The sequence below is a fragment of the Molothrus aeneus genome, chromosome 4 (genome assembly GCF_037042795.1).
Source record: "Molothrus aeneus isolate 106 chromosome 4, BPBGC_Maene_1.0, whole genome shotgun sequence".
Taxonomy (NCBI): domain Eukaryota; kingdom Metazoa; phylum Chordata; class Aves; order Passeriformes; family Icteridae; genus Molothrus; species Molothrus aeneus.
In genome coordinates, this window is record NC_089649.1 from 71,634,044 (window position 1) to 71,648,532 (window position 14,489).

A 14,489-nucleotide genomic window follows, 5' to 3' on the forward strand; every position below is an offset into this window, starting at 1 on the left:
TCCTCACCCACACATCCTCCTCCTCTGCAGGATTCTGCTGGTGACAATCCCTCCATCCACAAGGTCACATCAGGGCCCTGTCTGCCGTCCTGTACCTCCCTCCCGGCAGCCACCTGCCAAATCTACCTGTCCCCAGCATGGCCAATGCTTTCCTTCTCCTTCCCAGCCCCTCACATGCTACTGCAGCCCCCCAAATCCCTTTAAAGATCCCAAATCCGCCCGCAACACCCGCAGAGATCAGTGCCGGAAAACCTCTCATGAATGTCCCCTCCCTTCTGTCCCACCCCCATCCTTCCCACAACACCTTCGATAGGTGTGAAACCCTATGGTAACCCCAAATCATCACCCTCAGCTCTGCGAACACCCCAAATTCTCCCACATCAAAGCCCTCAAGACGCCATCCTAAGGCTTAAAACCTCTCCCCATCCCCTCTGTTCCAGCGCCTCCAAAGCGCTGCGCTCCCCATCCCTCGCACCCTAACGCCCCCAAACCGGCGTTTAACGCTATTTCCTCCACGAGCAGGGCCACGGCTGTGAAAACCTCAGATGCTCGCACATCAAATTCCTTCTAAATTCATCAAAACCCTCCAGATTCCCCTTTCAGCGCCCCTCCAACACACCCCCACCCCGCACACCGCTTCCCCACCCCACAGCCCCTTCAGCGCAGCCCTGGCGCTGGCTGTCACCCCTCTCCTCGCCTTCCCCGCTGTCCCCTCCGGTACCTGACGAAGGGCCCCGGGGCTCGGGGCCGGGGCCGGTGTCGCGGGGGCGGCGGGAGGAGCGCGGAGCGGCCGCACAGCGCCATGGCGACCGCGATGCGCCCGAGCGACGGGGCGGCTCCGCCACTGCGGCCCTGCGCCCCGCCCCGCGCCGCGCGCACCACTCGGCTCGGGGGGGGGAAAGGATATGGCACACCCGCACTGCTCCCTCCGCTCCCAGCTTTTCTGTCCGCGCTGGATTTATCCTGAGTTTTTTCTCCTCTCGCAGGAAGTGCGGTTAGGAATTCTTGGATAGCGGCCCTAGCTGGGAGTAAACATAGCGAGGATGAGGTTTTTCACCCCTCCGGCAGGAATGGGCTCGTCCAAGTCCAGCCCCCTGCTCACACACCCCTCACGCCCCCCCGCTCGCTCTTGGGCGCGTCCAGCCCCCACCGCTGCTGATGTCGTCCCCCCCCCCCCCCGCCCACGATGAGGCGTGGGCTCGTCCGATGTCAGGGAGGGGGACAAGGGACCCGGAGACCCCCTGAGATCCCGGGGAGGGGGACAAGGCACCCCTGAGAGACCCCCTCAGACCCCCTCAGACCACGGGGAGAGGGGACAAGGAACCCTTGAGACCCCCTGAGACCCCGGGGAGGGGGACAAGGGACCCGTGAGACCCCGGGGAGGGGGGACAAGGGACCCCTGAGACCCCCTGAAACCCTTGAGGAGGGATGACACAGAGCCCCCCAAGAATGGGTGACATAAAACCCTCCAGGGAAGGGTGACACAGAGCCTGGAGGAGCAGGGGGACACAAAAACCCCCAACATTCCGCAGAGCCCTGAGGGATGGTGTGTCCTGGAGCTCCACAGAGTGATGTACCCTGGTACCCCCAAAGTATTGTCCCCAAAAACACCCTACAGCACACAGACATGCCTTGGCTCCCTGTGTCCCCTCAGCATTGCACCCCCCCATGGGATCCCTCCCCAGATGTCTTTCCCTAAAAAACCACCACAGCCCCATCTGGCCACCCCTCTGGGGTGTCACCAGCACCCCACATGGTCCTTTTTGTGTTATCCCCAAAAAATATCCCCCCTTTCCAACCAGCACCCCTCTGTGCTTGGCTATGTCCTAATAACCAGCACAACCACCCTTACAGACACCCTTTATTCTCTTTACACCAGAAATTCAGGGAGTTTTGCCTGCTCTGCCCAGAGATCCCAGCCCTGTCTGCCCTCTGACCCCCTTTCCCCAGTCTTTTCCTATTTTACTGATGTGTCACCATTGCCAAACAACTGAGCCAGCACCCCTCAACTCCCAGGGAGCAGGAGCAGGGATTTTGGGTCCTGCACAGAAAACCTGCGTGGATCTATAAAGGACTGAGGTCATCACAACTCAGGGAAGGATCTGGAGCCAGGCTTTGAAGGGCACATGGCTGAAACCCATTAATCCCACATCCCTCAGCTGAGGGGACACATCCTGCTCCTCCTGCATGCTCCTGCCTCACCACCCACCCCTGGGGGAAGGACCAGAGGTTGAGTAAGCATCAAGGAAAGCTGAATATGCTGTGGAGGCTCTCATTCCCCCCCAGAACGTTAATCCCCATCCCCCAGTGCTAATCTGTGAGCAGCTCCCTGCACCATTAATCCCCCCAGCTCCTCATCCCTGGTGGAGAGTGGGATAACACCCCTTGTCTGCATCTTATTTTAATTACACCAGTATTTGCCAGCAGCGGTGTAAAGCCCAAAATCTGCAGCTTTGGGGTGTGATGGAGACACGGGGCTGCCTGGAGCAAGCTCCTTTTCCCCTCCCAAAGGATCCCAATCCAGTGGGAAACACTCAGGGGCTCTCACTCCCACCTCACTTTTAACCCGGTGCAGGTGAGAACACGTTCCAAAGTGTTATTTCCTTTTTTCCCCAAAAACCAAATCGGACTTTGCTCAGTGCCATAGAGCAAAGACAAGATAAATAAATATTCTGGGCCATGGCCCAGCTGCCCTGCAGCCACTGGGAAGCATTTTAGCTGGCCTTGATGAAATTCTGATGGTTCCATGTCCAGACAAGTCCCCACGGCACAGGTTGTGCTGACAAGGAGCTGGCACCATCCCAATCCCAAATTCTTCCTGTTTTTTGAGCCCCTGGACACACTTTGAGCTTGCTAAGGCAGCATCACCAACAGGAGCTGAAGGCCTGGAAGCAAAAGTGGATAGGATTGCTAAAAAGCCTTGGCTTTCCTCTAGAAGGATCCTGAAATGCATCTCTCCTGCTCCTCTTGTCATTTGCTGAGTGGGACAGTGTCCTGCAGAGCTCCTGCTGGTTGTCACATGCCACTCCATGAACCACCAGCTTCCAGAAGGTTTTCCCAAGCCCCCTCTACATCCAAAACCCACAGAGGGAAGGAGACATGTCCTGACAGCACGTCCTTCCCCTGCAACATCTGAGTGCTGTATTGGCTCCTTCCATCTCCTCTTCATCTCCATGGGCCTGCCCAGGCACTCCAAAGCCCCAGGAACACATGGTGGTAGAGGAAAAGGGACACTCCCAGGATGGGATTTTTAGGGACATTTTACCCCCAAAACTCTTTCAACCAACAAGAGGAGATATTTCACACCACTGCTGTGGCCTGCAGCCTCGTGTCTCCCTTGGGATGACAAATCAGGTCAACAACCTGGAAAACACCCAACAGAGAGGTCAGGCTTCCTGGAGAAGGAGTGAGGTGAGGTGGAAGGGGAAAGAAGGTGACATCAGCTATTGTTCCTGCTCTCCAGCTTCCTGAGCTTCCCTATCCCACTATTGTTGCACGTTTTGAGGGCTGCAGAAGCTGAATGAAACCCACAACAATTCCCAACGAGAGGAAGAGAGGAGGCAGAGTGGTTTGGAAAGAGGGGGAAAGCTGCTGCTGATGTTCCTTTGTGGGTCCTGCTGACCCAGATTTTGTCCAAAAGCAAACAGCAGATGTGGGTTGAGTCTGCTCGTGTGAGCTGGTAGGGCTGATCCTCGCTGTGTTTTCAGCTTGGGTACCTCAGAGTTGGCGTCTCCCCATGGAGACAGCTGCCTGCACACCCTCTTCCCTGCATACCTGTTTATTTTTAGCAAATCCCTGCTGGAGAAAACAATGTTGTACTCACAGAGAGGCCAAAATTAGCTGTTCACCCTGAGATGTGCACCTGGAGAGGTTCTTCATTCCCCCATCCATGAGGAATGACTAAACTTCCCATCCTGGGCTGATGATGGTTGCTCACTGAGGCTGGAGGCTGAATTTTATTTAAAAATTGATTGGTACATCCCATCCCACTGGGACCTGCACAACCCTTCCCCATGGAAAGCATTGGCTGCTGGGAATGTGGGCTGTGGGATGGCTTTGTCATCCTGGTGCACACTAAGGAACCATCCAGGACTCCCCAGGGTGGTGGAACCAAGGGAAAACCTGTCTCCATCCTTGATGGGCAAAGGCAACGCCAGAAATAACCCCAGAGTCAGCAGCTCCAAATAAAACCAAACAGAAAAGCTTTATGACTCAGAAATCCCACTTTCAGCATCCTAAGAGCCAAGGATGCATCCTTTAGGGCTTTCAATTTGCATTTTCCTTATCCCTCTGGAGCATCAAGGAGCTATTTTCCTACTGCAACAGCACTTTCAAGGAAATCATTCCGATTTCTTGGAGAGAAAATATGAATTGTGCTCTGCTTGCACAGTAAACAAACAAGGCAGTCCCTTGCTGTGCTTCATAAGAACTGTTTTTCTTCCTTTTTGCTCGGATTTATGGGATTCTGTTGTATTTATGGGATCCCATGAATGTTTCAGAGGAGTCCACCCTCCAGGCAATGGATGTTCACTCGGAGAATGGACTTGCTGCCTTCAGAGCTCTTACTGAAAAATTTATGAATAGCAAGAGAAAGGAATAAAATGAGACTGTTTGAAAAGTTTCCCATTTTTACCTGGGGAGGGAAAATTAAGTAATAAATTATGATGGCTATAAAAAGCCTCCTACTCCATCTATCCAAGTTCTTCAGGCTAGAAAATCTTCATTCTTCTCTAGTGCTATTTTGGGAGGAGAGATATTAAAATTTTCTCTGCCCTGAAATTATTGTTTTACTCTTACCACAAAAAAAAGCAGCCCCCAGGTCAAAGAAAACAAAAGGGTGAGTTACTTCAACAAGCTGAGATCTGCTTGTTTATACCACCCTGAATCTGGCACCACACACCCATCAAACACAGGGTGGAGATGCAGGAGGTGATGGAGACACAACACACAAAGATCCTGCAAGCACAGGAAACGTCTCAAAAAATAGCAGTGCTGACCCTGAGTTACCCAGACTTGTTTTGTTATAGCCACTGCTCTTTGTAAATGAAGAGTTTGGCTAAGAAATAGAGGGGGCTGAGGGTGACCAGCAAATAGAAAGGATTTTTTTGGATTTTCTGTTTGCAAACTGGCTCCATGCAAGGCAGGAATTTGGTGCTGGTGGAGGTCACTGCTGAAGTTCCTTTTGGCTTTTCCAACAGTGGATGGAGCAAAGAGATGTTTGATGCCTGGTGGGGGAACAAACCACTGCCCCTGAGAATGATTTGATGTCATGGCTTCTTCATTTCAACATGTTTAGGGACATCTCCAGGTGCTATAGGATCGTGGAGTAACTTGGGTTGGAAGGGACTTGAAGACTGTCTTCTTTGGCCGTACCAGATTTATCAGCACGGCATTTGGTCTGCAAAAAATCAGGAAATTGCTGTCTGGAGGGGTGTGAGGGGTGTGCTGGTGTCTCTTCCCCAACACCCTGGATGCTCTGGAAAAGTTCTTCAAAAGAAGCAACAGTCTGGATATGGTTTAGGATCAGAGGGAAATTCAGGTTGGAAGGAACCTCAGGGTGTCTCTGCTCCAACCTCCTGCTCAAAGCAGGGGCACCCATGAGGTCACACCAGGTTGCTCTGAGCTGTTTTCAGTTTGCTTCTGAAACCATCCAAGGATGGAGACACTGAAACCTCCCTGGGACCTTCCCTGGTATCTCAAACCTCAAAGATCTCCCTGGGATCTGCTCCTCTCCCACTGCTTGCCCAAAACCTCCCCCTGGCCACCCTCAGCATTCCAGGGGTGTGACCACCACCTCCTGGAGCCAACCAGCCCTACACTCATCTTTTTTCCCTTTTCCTTCTTTTTTTTGAGCCCCAGATGAGCAGAGAAAGCCAGGCCCCAGAGCATTTACTGTGTGGCCTCCCCTGCATCTCCTTATCTCCAGGAACAACTTCCCACCTCTCCCATCCCGCTTCCTCCAGAGCTCAAATCCCTCCCTGCATTGTGCTTCCCTTCCAGGAGCCTCCTCTCAACCCTGCCTGAGGATCCACTGCTTAAAACCTGATTTAAGCCAGCAGCAGCAGATTTTGCAGCTCCCCAGCTCGCTCTCAAGTCTCTGCCTGTTGGCCTGGGGAGAGGCTGCGACTTCAGGCAGTGCAGCAGCTTCAAAGGCTGGATGTGCAAGGGAGGAGCATCTCCAAGCTTCTCCATGCTGGGCAGAGCTCCTCAGCTGGTGGTCCTGGAGAGCTCTGAGCTCCTCCTAAGGCATCCACAGATGATCAAGAGAGTAAATTGGCCAGGATGCTTCTGTTTGCTGTAACTCCCTTGCTTCATGCTGTGAATAGGGTTTCTATGAAGATATGGATCATAGAATTCCAGAATGATTTGGGCTGGAAGATGCCTTAAAGATGATCTTGTTCCACCTCCCTGCTATGAGCAGAGCCAGGCAACCTGTGCCAGGGCCTCACCACCCTCACAGCAAAGAATTTCTTCCCAATATTTCATCTAAATGTCCCCTCTGCCGTTCCCCTTGTCCTGGCACTCCAGGCCCTTGTCATGAACGAGCCATGAAAATTTCTCCATGAAAATTTCTCCATGAAAATTTCTTTCCTCTTCCAAACAGACCCTCAGAATCTCTTTCCCTCTAAGAGGATTTCCCTTCATCTTTCACCCACCATTTTTCCCAGAAATCAGCCAGAATTTCTCCTTAGCGGGAATTTTGCATTCCTGGACTCTGCATTTTCAGCTTGCAATGTTTCTGTCTCAGAAATGTGAGCTGAGAATGCCAGGCATGTCAGGAAGGGAAAATCCATCTAAGCTTTTCATCTCCTTTTGTCAGCATTTCATTTAAGCAGGATTTTCATGCTGCTGATTCATCTCCAAGAGCTTCCCACTCACCTCCATGTTCATTCCAGTGCTTCCCACTTCCTTTGCAAGGGGAGGGAACCACTGGCGCTGTGGTGGGATCAGAGACCTAAATCCTCTGAACCTCTCCTTTTTCTCCAAAGAACATTTATGTCCTCAGGCTCCATCACTGATTTCCACCCTGCAGAGTCACCACTGCCTCTCAATCCCCTTTTGAGCCTCGTTCATGACAAAATGCAGATCCTGAGCTGGTTCCCTGCAGCATTTCCTGGATATCCGATGGAGCGGTACCTTGCTGACCACTTCACTGTGCACTCTGTTTGTTGGCTCCAGGGGAAGGAAACAACAATGAGATCACTTGGAAAGATGTTTTTTTCCCTTCAGATTTTTGGCTTGCCCAGTGGAAATCCAGGAGTGTGGTCAACAAACAGCGAGCAGAGATTCCCTTCACCCTCCGCGGAAACTGAAATTAAACTCATTTTCACTCATCCATGAAAACAAAGGTGATGGTAATTACAACCAGCAGCACTCCATCCTCCTCCTCCACCCTGCCTCGCTCCAGAGGGAGGAAGGCTGAGCTCACAGCTTGGTGGAGGGGCTGTGGGAACCAGCAGGGACAAAGCTGGGACAAAGCCAGCAGCCAGAGCACCATGCCGGGCTCAGCTCCCAGGTTTTGTTCAATGATGGATGGGGACGAACGCATTGTGTCCCCTGGAGCCATTTAATCATGGATTTGATGCTCAGCATGGATCCTGGAGCTCTACCAGAGGCAGACTGGGATGTTCTCAGCAAGGCCTCTCTGCATGGCAGCATTCCGCGCTCGCGAGCCGCCGCGTCCCTCCGCTACCCGGACAAATTAGAGGAACACGGCTCATTTTATGGCTTGCTCTGAGCAGGTCAGCCTGGAGGCCACCACAAAAGGACCCTCTGCAGATTAGATATGGAGTTACAGAGATTTGGGAGAGAATGCACATGGAAAAACGTTGGATTTGGCAGCATTCCGCGCTCACGAGCTGCCGCGTCCCTCCACTACCAAGACAAATTAGAGGAACCCAGCTCATTTTATGGCTTGCTCCGAGCAGGTCAGCCTGGAGGCCACCACAAAAGCACCCTCTGCAAATCAAATATGCAGTTACAGAGATTTGGGAGGGAATCCACACAGAAAAATGTTGGATTTGGTCAACTCTCCACCTCTCAGTCCGCGGCGCTTTCGCAGCTGCAGGCAAGGAAAACAGAGCAGCTCATTTAATGAAGCCTTGGGAAGGAAAGCTTCCCAATTGGAGAGCTTCCCCCTTCCCAATTATCCTTGTGAAACACACAGCTTGGGAAAGCACACAGGCACAAAGAGCTGTGAATCTGGGGGTAGTAATAAAATCTTCTCTCCCTGTCTAGGACAGCTGGAAAGGGAAATGTTCCAACCTGTTGCTTAACGTGCTGGGGAAATCACTACTGAAAAAGAGAGGATCCAAGAGAACTCCATTCCAGCATTGGCCAGCAGCCTTTGCTGTGTTTCATGAGCTAAAAAATCTTCAGAGAACTTAAGGGAGATGTAGAAGTAAGACCCCACTGTGAAGAGCTTCCTGGGAAGCCACAGCAGGGGCATGGAGAACTGCAGAGGCTCCTGTGACCTCTGTTTTGGCTCATCTTAGGAAATGAGAGCCCAAAATCTGCTTTTTGTCTGCTCTCTGCTGTGGGACCGAGTGCTGAGTGTTGGAGGGGTCAGGGTTTGATGGACCTACTTCTCCATGACTCAAAAAACTTCAAATCTTGCATCATCCCAGCCCCTTTTGGTGGCTCCCATCAGTTTTCTCCCCAAATTACTGCAGGGACAGCCACTGGTCTGTGCTGTGGGACAAGCAGGAACTACTTGGGCAGGGATGAATCAAATCATAGAATTGCTGAGGTTGGAAAAGACCTCTAAAATCACCAAGTCCAAGCACTAACTCACCACCATGTTCACCACTGAGCCATGTCCTCAAATACCACATCCCTATGGCTTTTGAATCCCCCCAAGAATGGTGGTTCCACCCCTGGGCAGCCTGTGCCAGGGCTGGACAACCCTTTCCATGAAGAAATTTTCCATAATATCCAATCTAACCCACCCTGGAGCAACCTGATGCTGTTTCCTCTCATCATGTCCCTTGTCACCTGGAATATTTCAGATTATTTCACCTTTGCCAACCTCACCATGTTGTGGCACACGCTATGGGCCAAATTCAAACATCTTGGGCTCTTCACAAGAAAAAAAAAATCTGATTTGATAAAGGCAGCATCCCTGATTTCTCATCCCTCGAGCATTGGCAGGAATTGTGGCACTCTAACCCACAGCACAAAAGCCTTTGTGGGCTCTTTATCCTTGCACTAAACCAACACCAGCCTCTACAAGAGGCTGATTTACAGCTCTCTGTCTCCCCCAGGGCTATCCCAGGTGGCTCCACAGCGATTCCAGCAGGAGTGGCTTTCCCAGCGGGTGTTTGCAAAGTGCTGAGGCTCAGCAGGGGGAATCCCATTGCCCCTAATTTATCGATTACCATTAGCAGTGATAATACTAATAACAGCAGCTGAGATTAAAATATTCTCTGAACAGGCACAGAGAGATTCCCAGAGCTCTGCCATCTGGGAAAAGGCTGACGGGGCTTGCTGGGAAGCTGTTGGAACCCTGGATGCTGAAAATATCAGACGTTCTGTGCTGACAGACTCTGACCCCAAAGAGAACGCTGCATTGACCTGAGGCTGTGGAGAAGCTTCCAAAATGGAATGACAGAACTGGGATTGTGGCTGTGGAGTTTGAATAGAAATGTGTAATATCATAGGGTGCAAAACTCAGAGTTTAAGGTTTTAGAATACAGTAATATATATAAAGCAAGATGGATGTTTTAGGACAGGGGCTGGTCCTTCTTCTTCACCTTCTCCTCCATGGGTTTGGGTGGTTTTGTGTAATTGGATAAAAAAGCGGGCCAATGCGGGCACTGGTGGTTGGTTATTGAGTTAAAAATAAAAATAATTCAGGTATCATTTCTTAGTTGAACAGTTTATCCCTAAAAGGCCTTGGAGAGAGAGAGATGGGGCTCCATTTTTAGTTTGATGAAGTGCTGCAGAACTCAGGGTTTGTGGGACTGTGACATAGATAAGAACTAACAAACATCTGAGTCCAAACAAGAAATACCATCTCACACATTTAATCCCAACCCTGGCGAAAAGAAGTTAAGACTCGACAGGAAGTGATGATTTTTGGTATTTCACCCCAAAGACAGCATCCACCTCCTGAAATCACACAGAGCCACAGGCTCGTGGCTGTCACCTGATGCCACTCACTGTGACTGTGATGGGCAGTGTGGGATGGAGGCCGCCAATTTTCCTGTTCCCTGATGTGAAAAATGCGTATTTTATGATTGGCTTTCAGCAAATATTAAAATGAATATTATATGTGTTATGTTAGAAAGTTATGCTGTGTTAATTTTCTTAAGTTCTGTGGTAAATATAGTTTTAGGTTATAACAAAATGTTAAAATAGAAATTATGCTATGTAAGATATTTTTTTAAAGAGAGGACTTGCAGCGAGATAGCAGCCACAGGACACCTGAATCTTTCAGAGAAAGAGAATTTATTGCTCCATTATCAGGAGAAATGAACTTCTTCCTGCCTCACTCAGCCCTGAAGAGCCGTCAGGATTCAGAGGAAGAAGTTGACACTGCCCAGCCAGAATCCTGTGTTTGAATGGAATTGATGCATCGTGTATGAGGTGTATGAATATGCAACAGGCTGTTGCTTTTAAGGGTTAATCCTGTGTTAACGTGGGTCCTTTTTTGGGCTTATTTTGCCCAGAAAGAGGTACCCAGATTGTCCGTAACTCTTTGTTTTTATTGTCTTGTATTGTCCTAATCCAAATTGTCCAAATATTTATTACTCTAATTATATTGCTTTTTTTAAACGATTTTATTACTATTGAATTTATAAAATTCTAAAAACAAGCGACTGGCGTTTTTCACACCTGAGTAACGCAGCGCTGAGCCCGCTGGGCAATCCCTTCCCGGGGGCTTTTCCCAGCGCTGAGGTTCTCCCTTGCCAGCTTTCCTCGGGGACAGGGCAGTGCCAGCCCTGTCCTGGAGCCCTGTGTGACACCCGGTGGCAGCAGCTGGGTTCTTTACAGGGGCACAATGCACAAAGTGCTGCCTGGGAGCTGCTCACAGAGCAGTGCAGGGCTCACAAGCCCAACTGCAATCAAGGCTTTCATTCCAGTCAAAGCTCTGCGTGCCTCGGAGTACCAGGAGGAAAAGGGGGGGAAAAGCCCTCTTGAAATAAATCACAGGCTTTTCTTCCCAGCATCTTCTGAACCTCCTTCAATGGGAGGCAATTTTAATTTTTAATTATATTATAATTTTTATTTCTATGTAATATTTATATTCTTAATAAAATATATCTTATAATTTTAATGATCATTTTATTTTAATTATAATTCTAGATCTTTTATCTATTATAAATATAAAATTCTTCTCACAGAGAAGAATTTCTCTCTACTATCAATCTAACCCTGCCCTCTGGAAGTGGGAAGCCATTCCCTTGATCCTGTCCCTCCATCCCTTGTCCCCAGTCCCTCTCCAGCTCACCTGGAGCTCGTTTAAGGACTCTGAGGTTCCCCTGGAATTTTCCCTCCTCCAGGTGAGCACCCCCAGCTCTCCCAGCCTGGCTCCAGAGCAGAGGGGCTTCAGCCCTGGAGCAGCTCTGTGGCCTCCTCTGGACTGGCTCCAGCAATTATAATGTTTAATTATATCATATTTTATATTTATATATAATATCTATTTTCATATATTATTAATATCTCTTATAATTTTAATTATATTTTTATTTAATTATAATATAGTATAGATATTTCCTATATTATATATAATGTATATTATATATTATTTATACATTATATATAATAATATAATTATATTATATATCATATTTTTTCAATTATATTATATATTGTATATTTATATATTTCATAATTACATGTTATATTTAATTATTTTATATCTTTATATTATACAATTTATATATTTATATTTAGATTATATTTTTATTTTTAATATATAATTATATTATATATTACTGAGGCTATCATAATTTTTTTTTTAAATGTCCTCCCTGTAGATATTTAAAATAAAACCACAAAATTAATGTACCAGTCTCTTTTCGCCCACCATCCAATGCTCCAGCCCTGGGAGCATCTCCATGGCCTCCTCTGGACTGGCTCCAGCAGCTCCAGGTGCTTCTGCTGCTGGACCTGGGGCAGCTCTGCAGGTGGGATCTCACCTGAGCAGGGCACAGGGGCAGAATCCCCCCTTCCCCTGCTGCCCACACTGGGGAATCTGCTCAGCACAGAGGGATTCTGGGGCTCAGCATGGCTGGGGCATGTCCAGCCAAAAAGTCTCATATTTGGCTTTCCCCAGAACCAAATAAACCACCTAGAATGGATAATTATCCCAAAAGATGGATAAATATCTGTGTAAATCGCTGTAGGTGTGAGGAGCTGCTCCCTGCACCCCCAGCTATGACCACGACAAGGCTCAACCACACTGGGAACTTTTAAAGGCAGGAACTGGGGAACAGGGAGGTGATTTGGGACAAAACTTTGCCAAATCCTTGAAAAAAAAGGAATGAAATTGCACAAATTGGTGTGCAGCTCCCTGTCTCTTGTGAAACCGCAGGGAGCCATGAGCGTGTGGCACCAGCAAGGGTGGAAAGGGAACCTCCAGTGTCCTTAACTGGGAAATAAATCCCTGATGGGTGATACAGATGGAAAGGGAACCTCCAGTGTCCTTAAACTGGGAAATAAATCCCTGATGGGTGATACAGATGGAAAGGGAACCTCCAGTGTCCTTAAACTGGGAAATAAATCCTGGGGGGCTGATACAGATGGAAAGGGAGCCTCCAGAATCCTTACCTGGGAAACAAATCCTGGGTGGGTGACTTAACTGGGAAATAAATCCCTAATGGGAGACATGGATGGAAAGGGAACTTCCAGTGTCCTTAACTGGGAAATAAATCCCCAGTGGGTGTCTCGCCTCTGCTGCCTGGTTTTATATCTGGAACTAATTTTGTCGTCATTCTGCTGAGTGAGGAGATAATTGCTGCAGCTGGGCTATTCAGCCTGCTCCAAAGAACCCCCTTTTTTCCATTAATTCAGGCAGTCATTGCAGACTCCTGGCCAAATTTATTTCTGCTGCGTGTAACCCCATTAAAGGCAGCGCCTTCCCCCTGGGGATGGGCTCAGCTCAGCGCTGTTTAAATCGTGTGTTCACGTTTCTTTGTTCTTGGAGAGACAAAGGAAAAGCTATTTTCCAAGATAAAAAATAAATAAATAATAATAAATAGGGAAATCTGCTGTCTCCCTGCACAAAAATAGACACAATTCACAATACCAGATAATTAGAAATGATCCAGTCTTGCACCAGAGCAAAGAAAATGCCAAATTGCTGCCTGCAAAAAATCTCTGTGAATATTCTTTGTTGTCTGAAGAGCGCTGGGCTCGCCTGGCACGGCAGCCACACGGACAGAGCTGGGGACAATGATGACAAACCCTTCCTTCCCCACCAGCTGGGAGAGGTTTGGAGCCGAGGAGGGCTTTGTGCAGAGCAGGGCACTGAGAAAAAGCGAGACAAGAGCTAAAAAAGGAGGAGGGGTGAAGCTGCCCGGAGAGCATCTGCAGGAACTCCACAAAGCCCCTCGTGTTGATGCTCTTTTCATTTTTTTCCTGCTCCTCTGTGTTGTGCTGGCAACACAATAAGACAAGGGAAGGGCTGGGGATGCAAAATGTGAAAATGCCAATCACGTGTTTTTAGAATTTTAAAAGTTTAATAGTAATAAAATGGTTATAAAATTAGCAATATAATTGGAGTAATAATTATTTGTATTAGGACAATATGAGACAATAGAAACCAAGAGTTAGGGACGGTCCAGACACCTCTTTCTGGGCAAAATAAGCCCAAAAAAGGACCCACGTTAACACAGGATTAACCCTTAAAACAACAGCCTGTTGCATATTCATACACCTCATACATTATGCATCAATTCCATTCAAACACAGGATTCTGTCAGGTCAGTGTCAGCTTCTTCCTCTGAATCCTGACGGCTCTTCAGGGCTGAGGGAGGCAGGAAGAAGTTCATTTCTGCTGATAATGGAGCAAGAGAATCTCTTTTTCTGAAAGATTCAGGTGTCCTGTGGCTGCTATCTCGCTGTGAGTCCTCTCTTTAAAAAAGTATCCTACATAGCATCGTTTCTATTTTAACATTTTGTTATAACCTAAAACTATATTTACCACACTACTTAAGAAAATTAACGCAGCATCACTTTCTAACATAACATATATAATATTCATTTTAATATTTGCGAAAAGCCAATCATAAAATACGCGTTTTTCACACAAAATGAGATTTGATTGCTTCTGATTTTGCTAACTGTAAAATAATAACGTGAGCAAGAAGGGCTGAACACCGGGTTGAAATTATCTGCAAGCGGGGGTTGCGAGGACGCGATTCCTATTCTTGCCAGCGCGATCATACTCCCTGTTTACCAGCTAAAAGGAAGCTAAAATTAGGATAAAAAAGTGTCTTCCAACAGAAATAAATCGCTCTATTGTCAGGAGAAGGGCGTGGGGG

The 14,489-nt window shown here is 48.3% G+C and overlaps 1 protein-coding gene across 1 annotated transcript in view; it reads right to left on the reverse strand.

Moving 5' to 3' along the window:
* Positions 1-804, reverse strand: part of DNAAF9 (dynein axonemal assembly factor 9) — an 80,563-nt gene extending 79,759 nt beyond the window's left edge. The window contains exon 1 of the mRNA XM_066549162.1: positions 722-804. Within this exon, the coding sequence (XP_066405259.1) occupies positions 722-804 (83 nt within the window). The remainder of the gene's footprint in view (positions 1-721) is intronic.
* Positions 805-14,489: the final 13,685 nt, after the last annotated feature.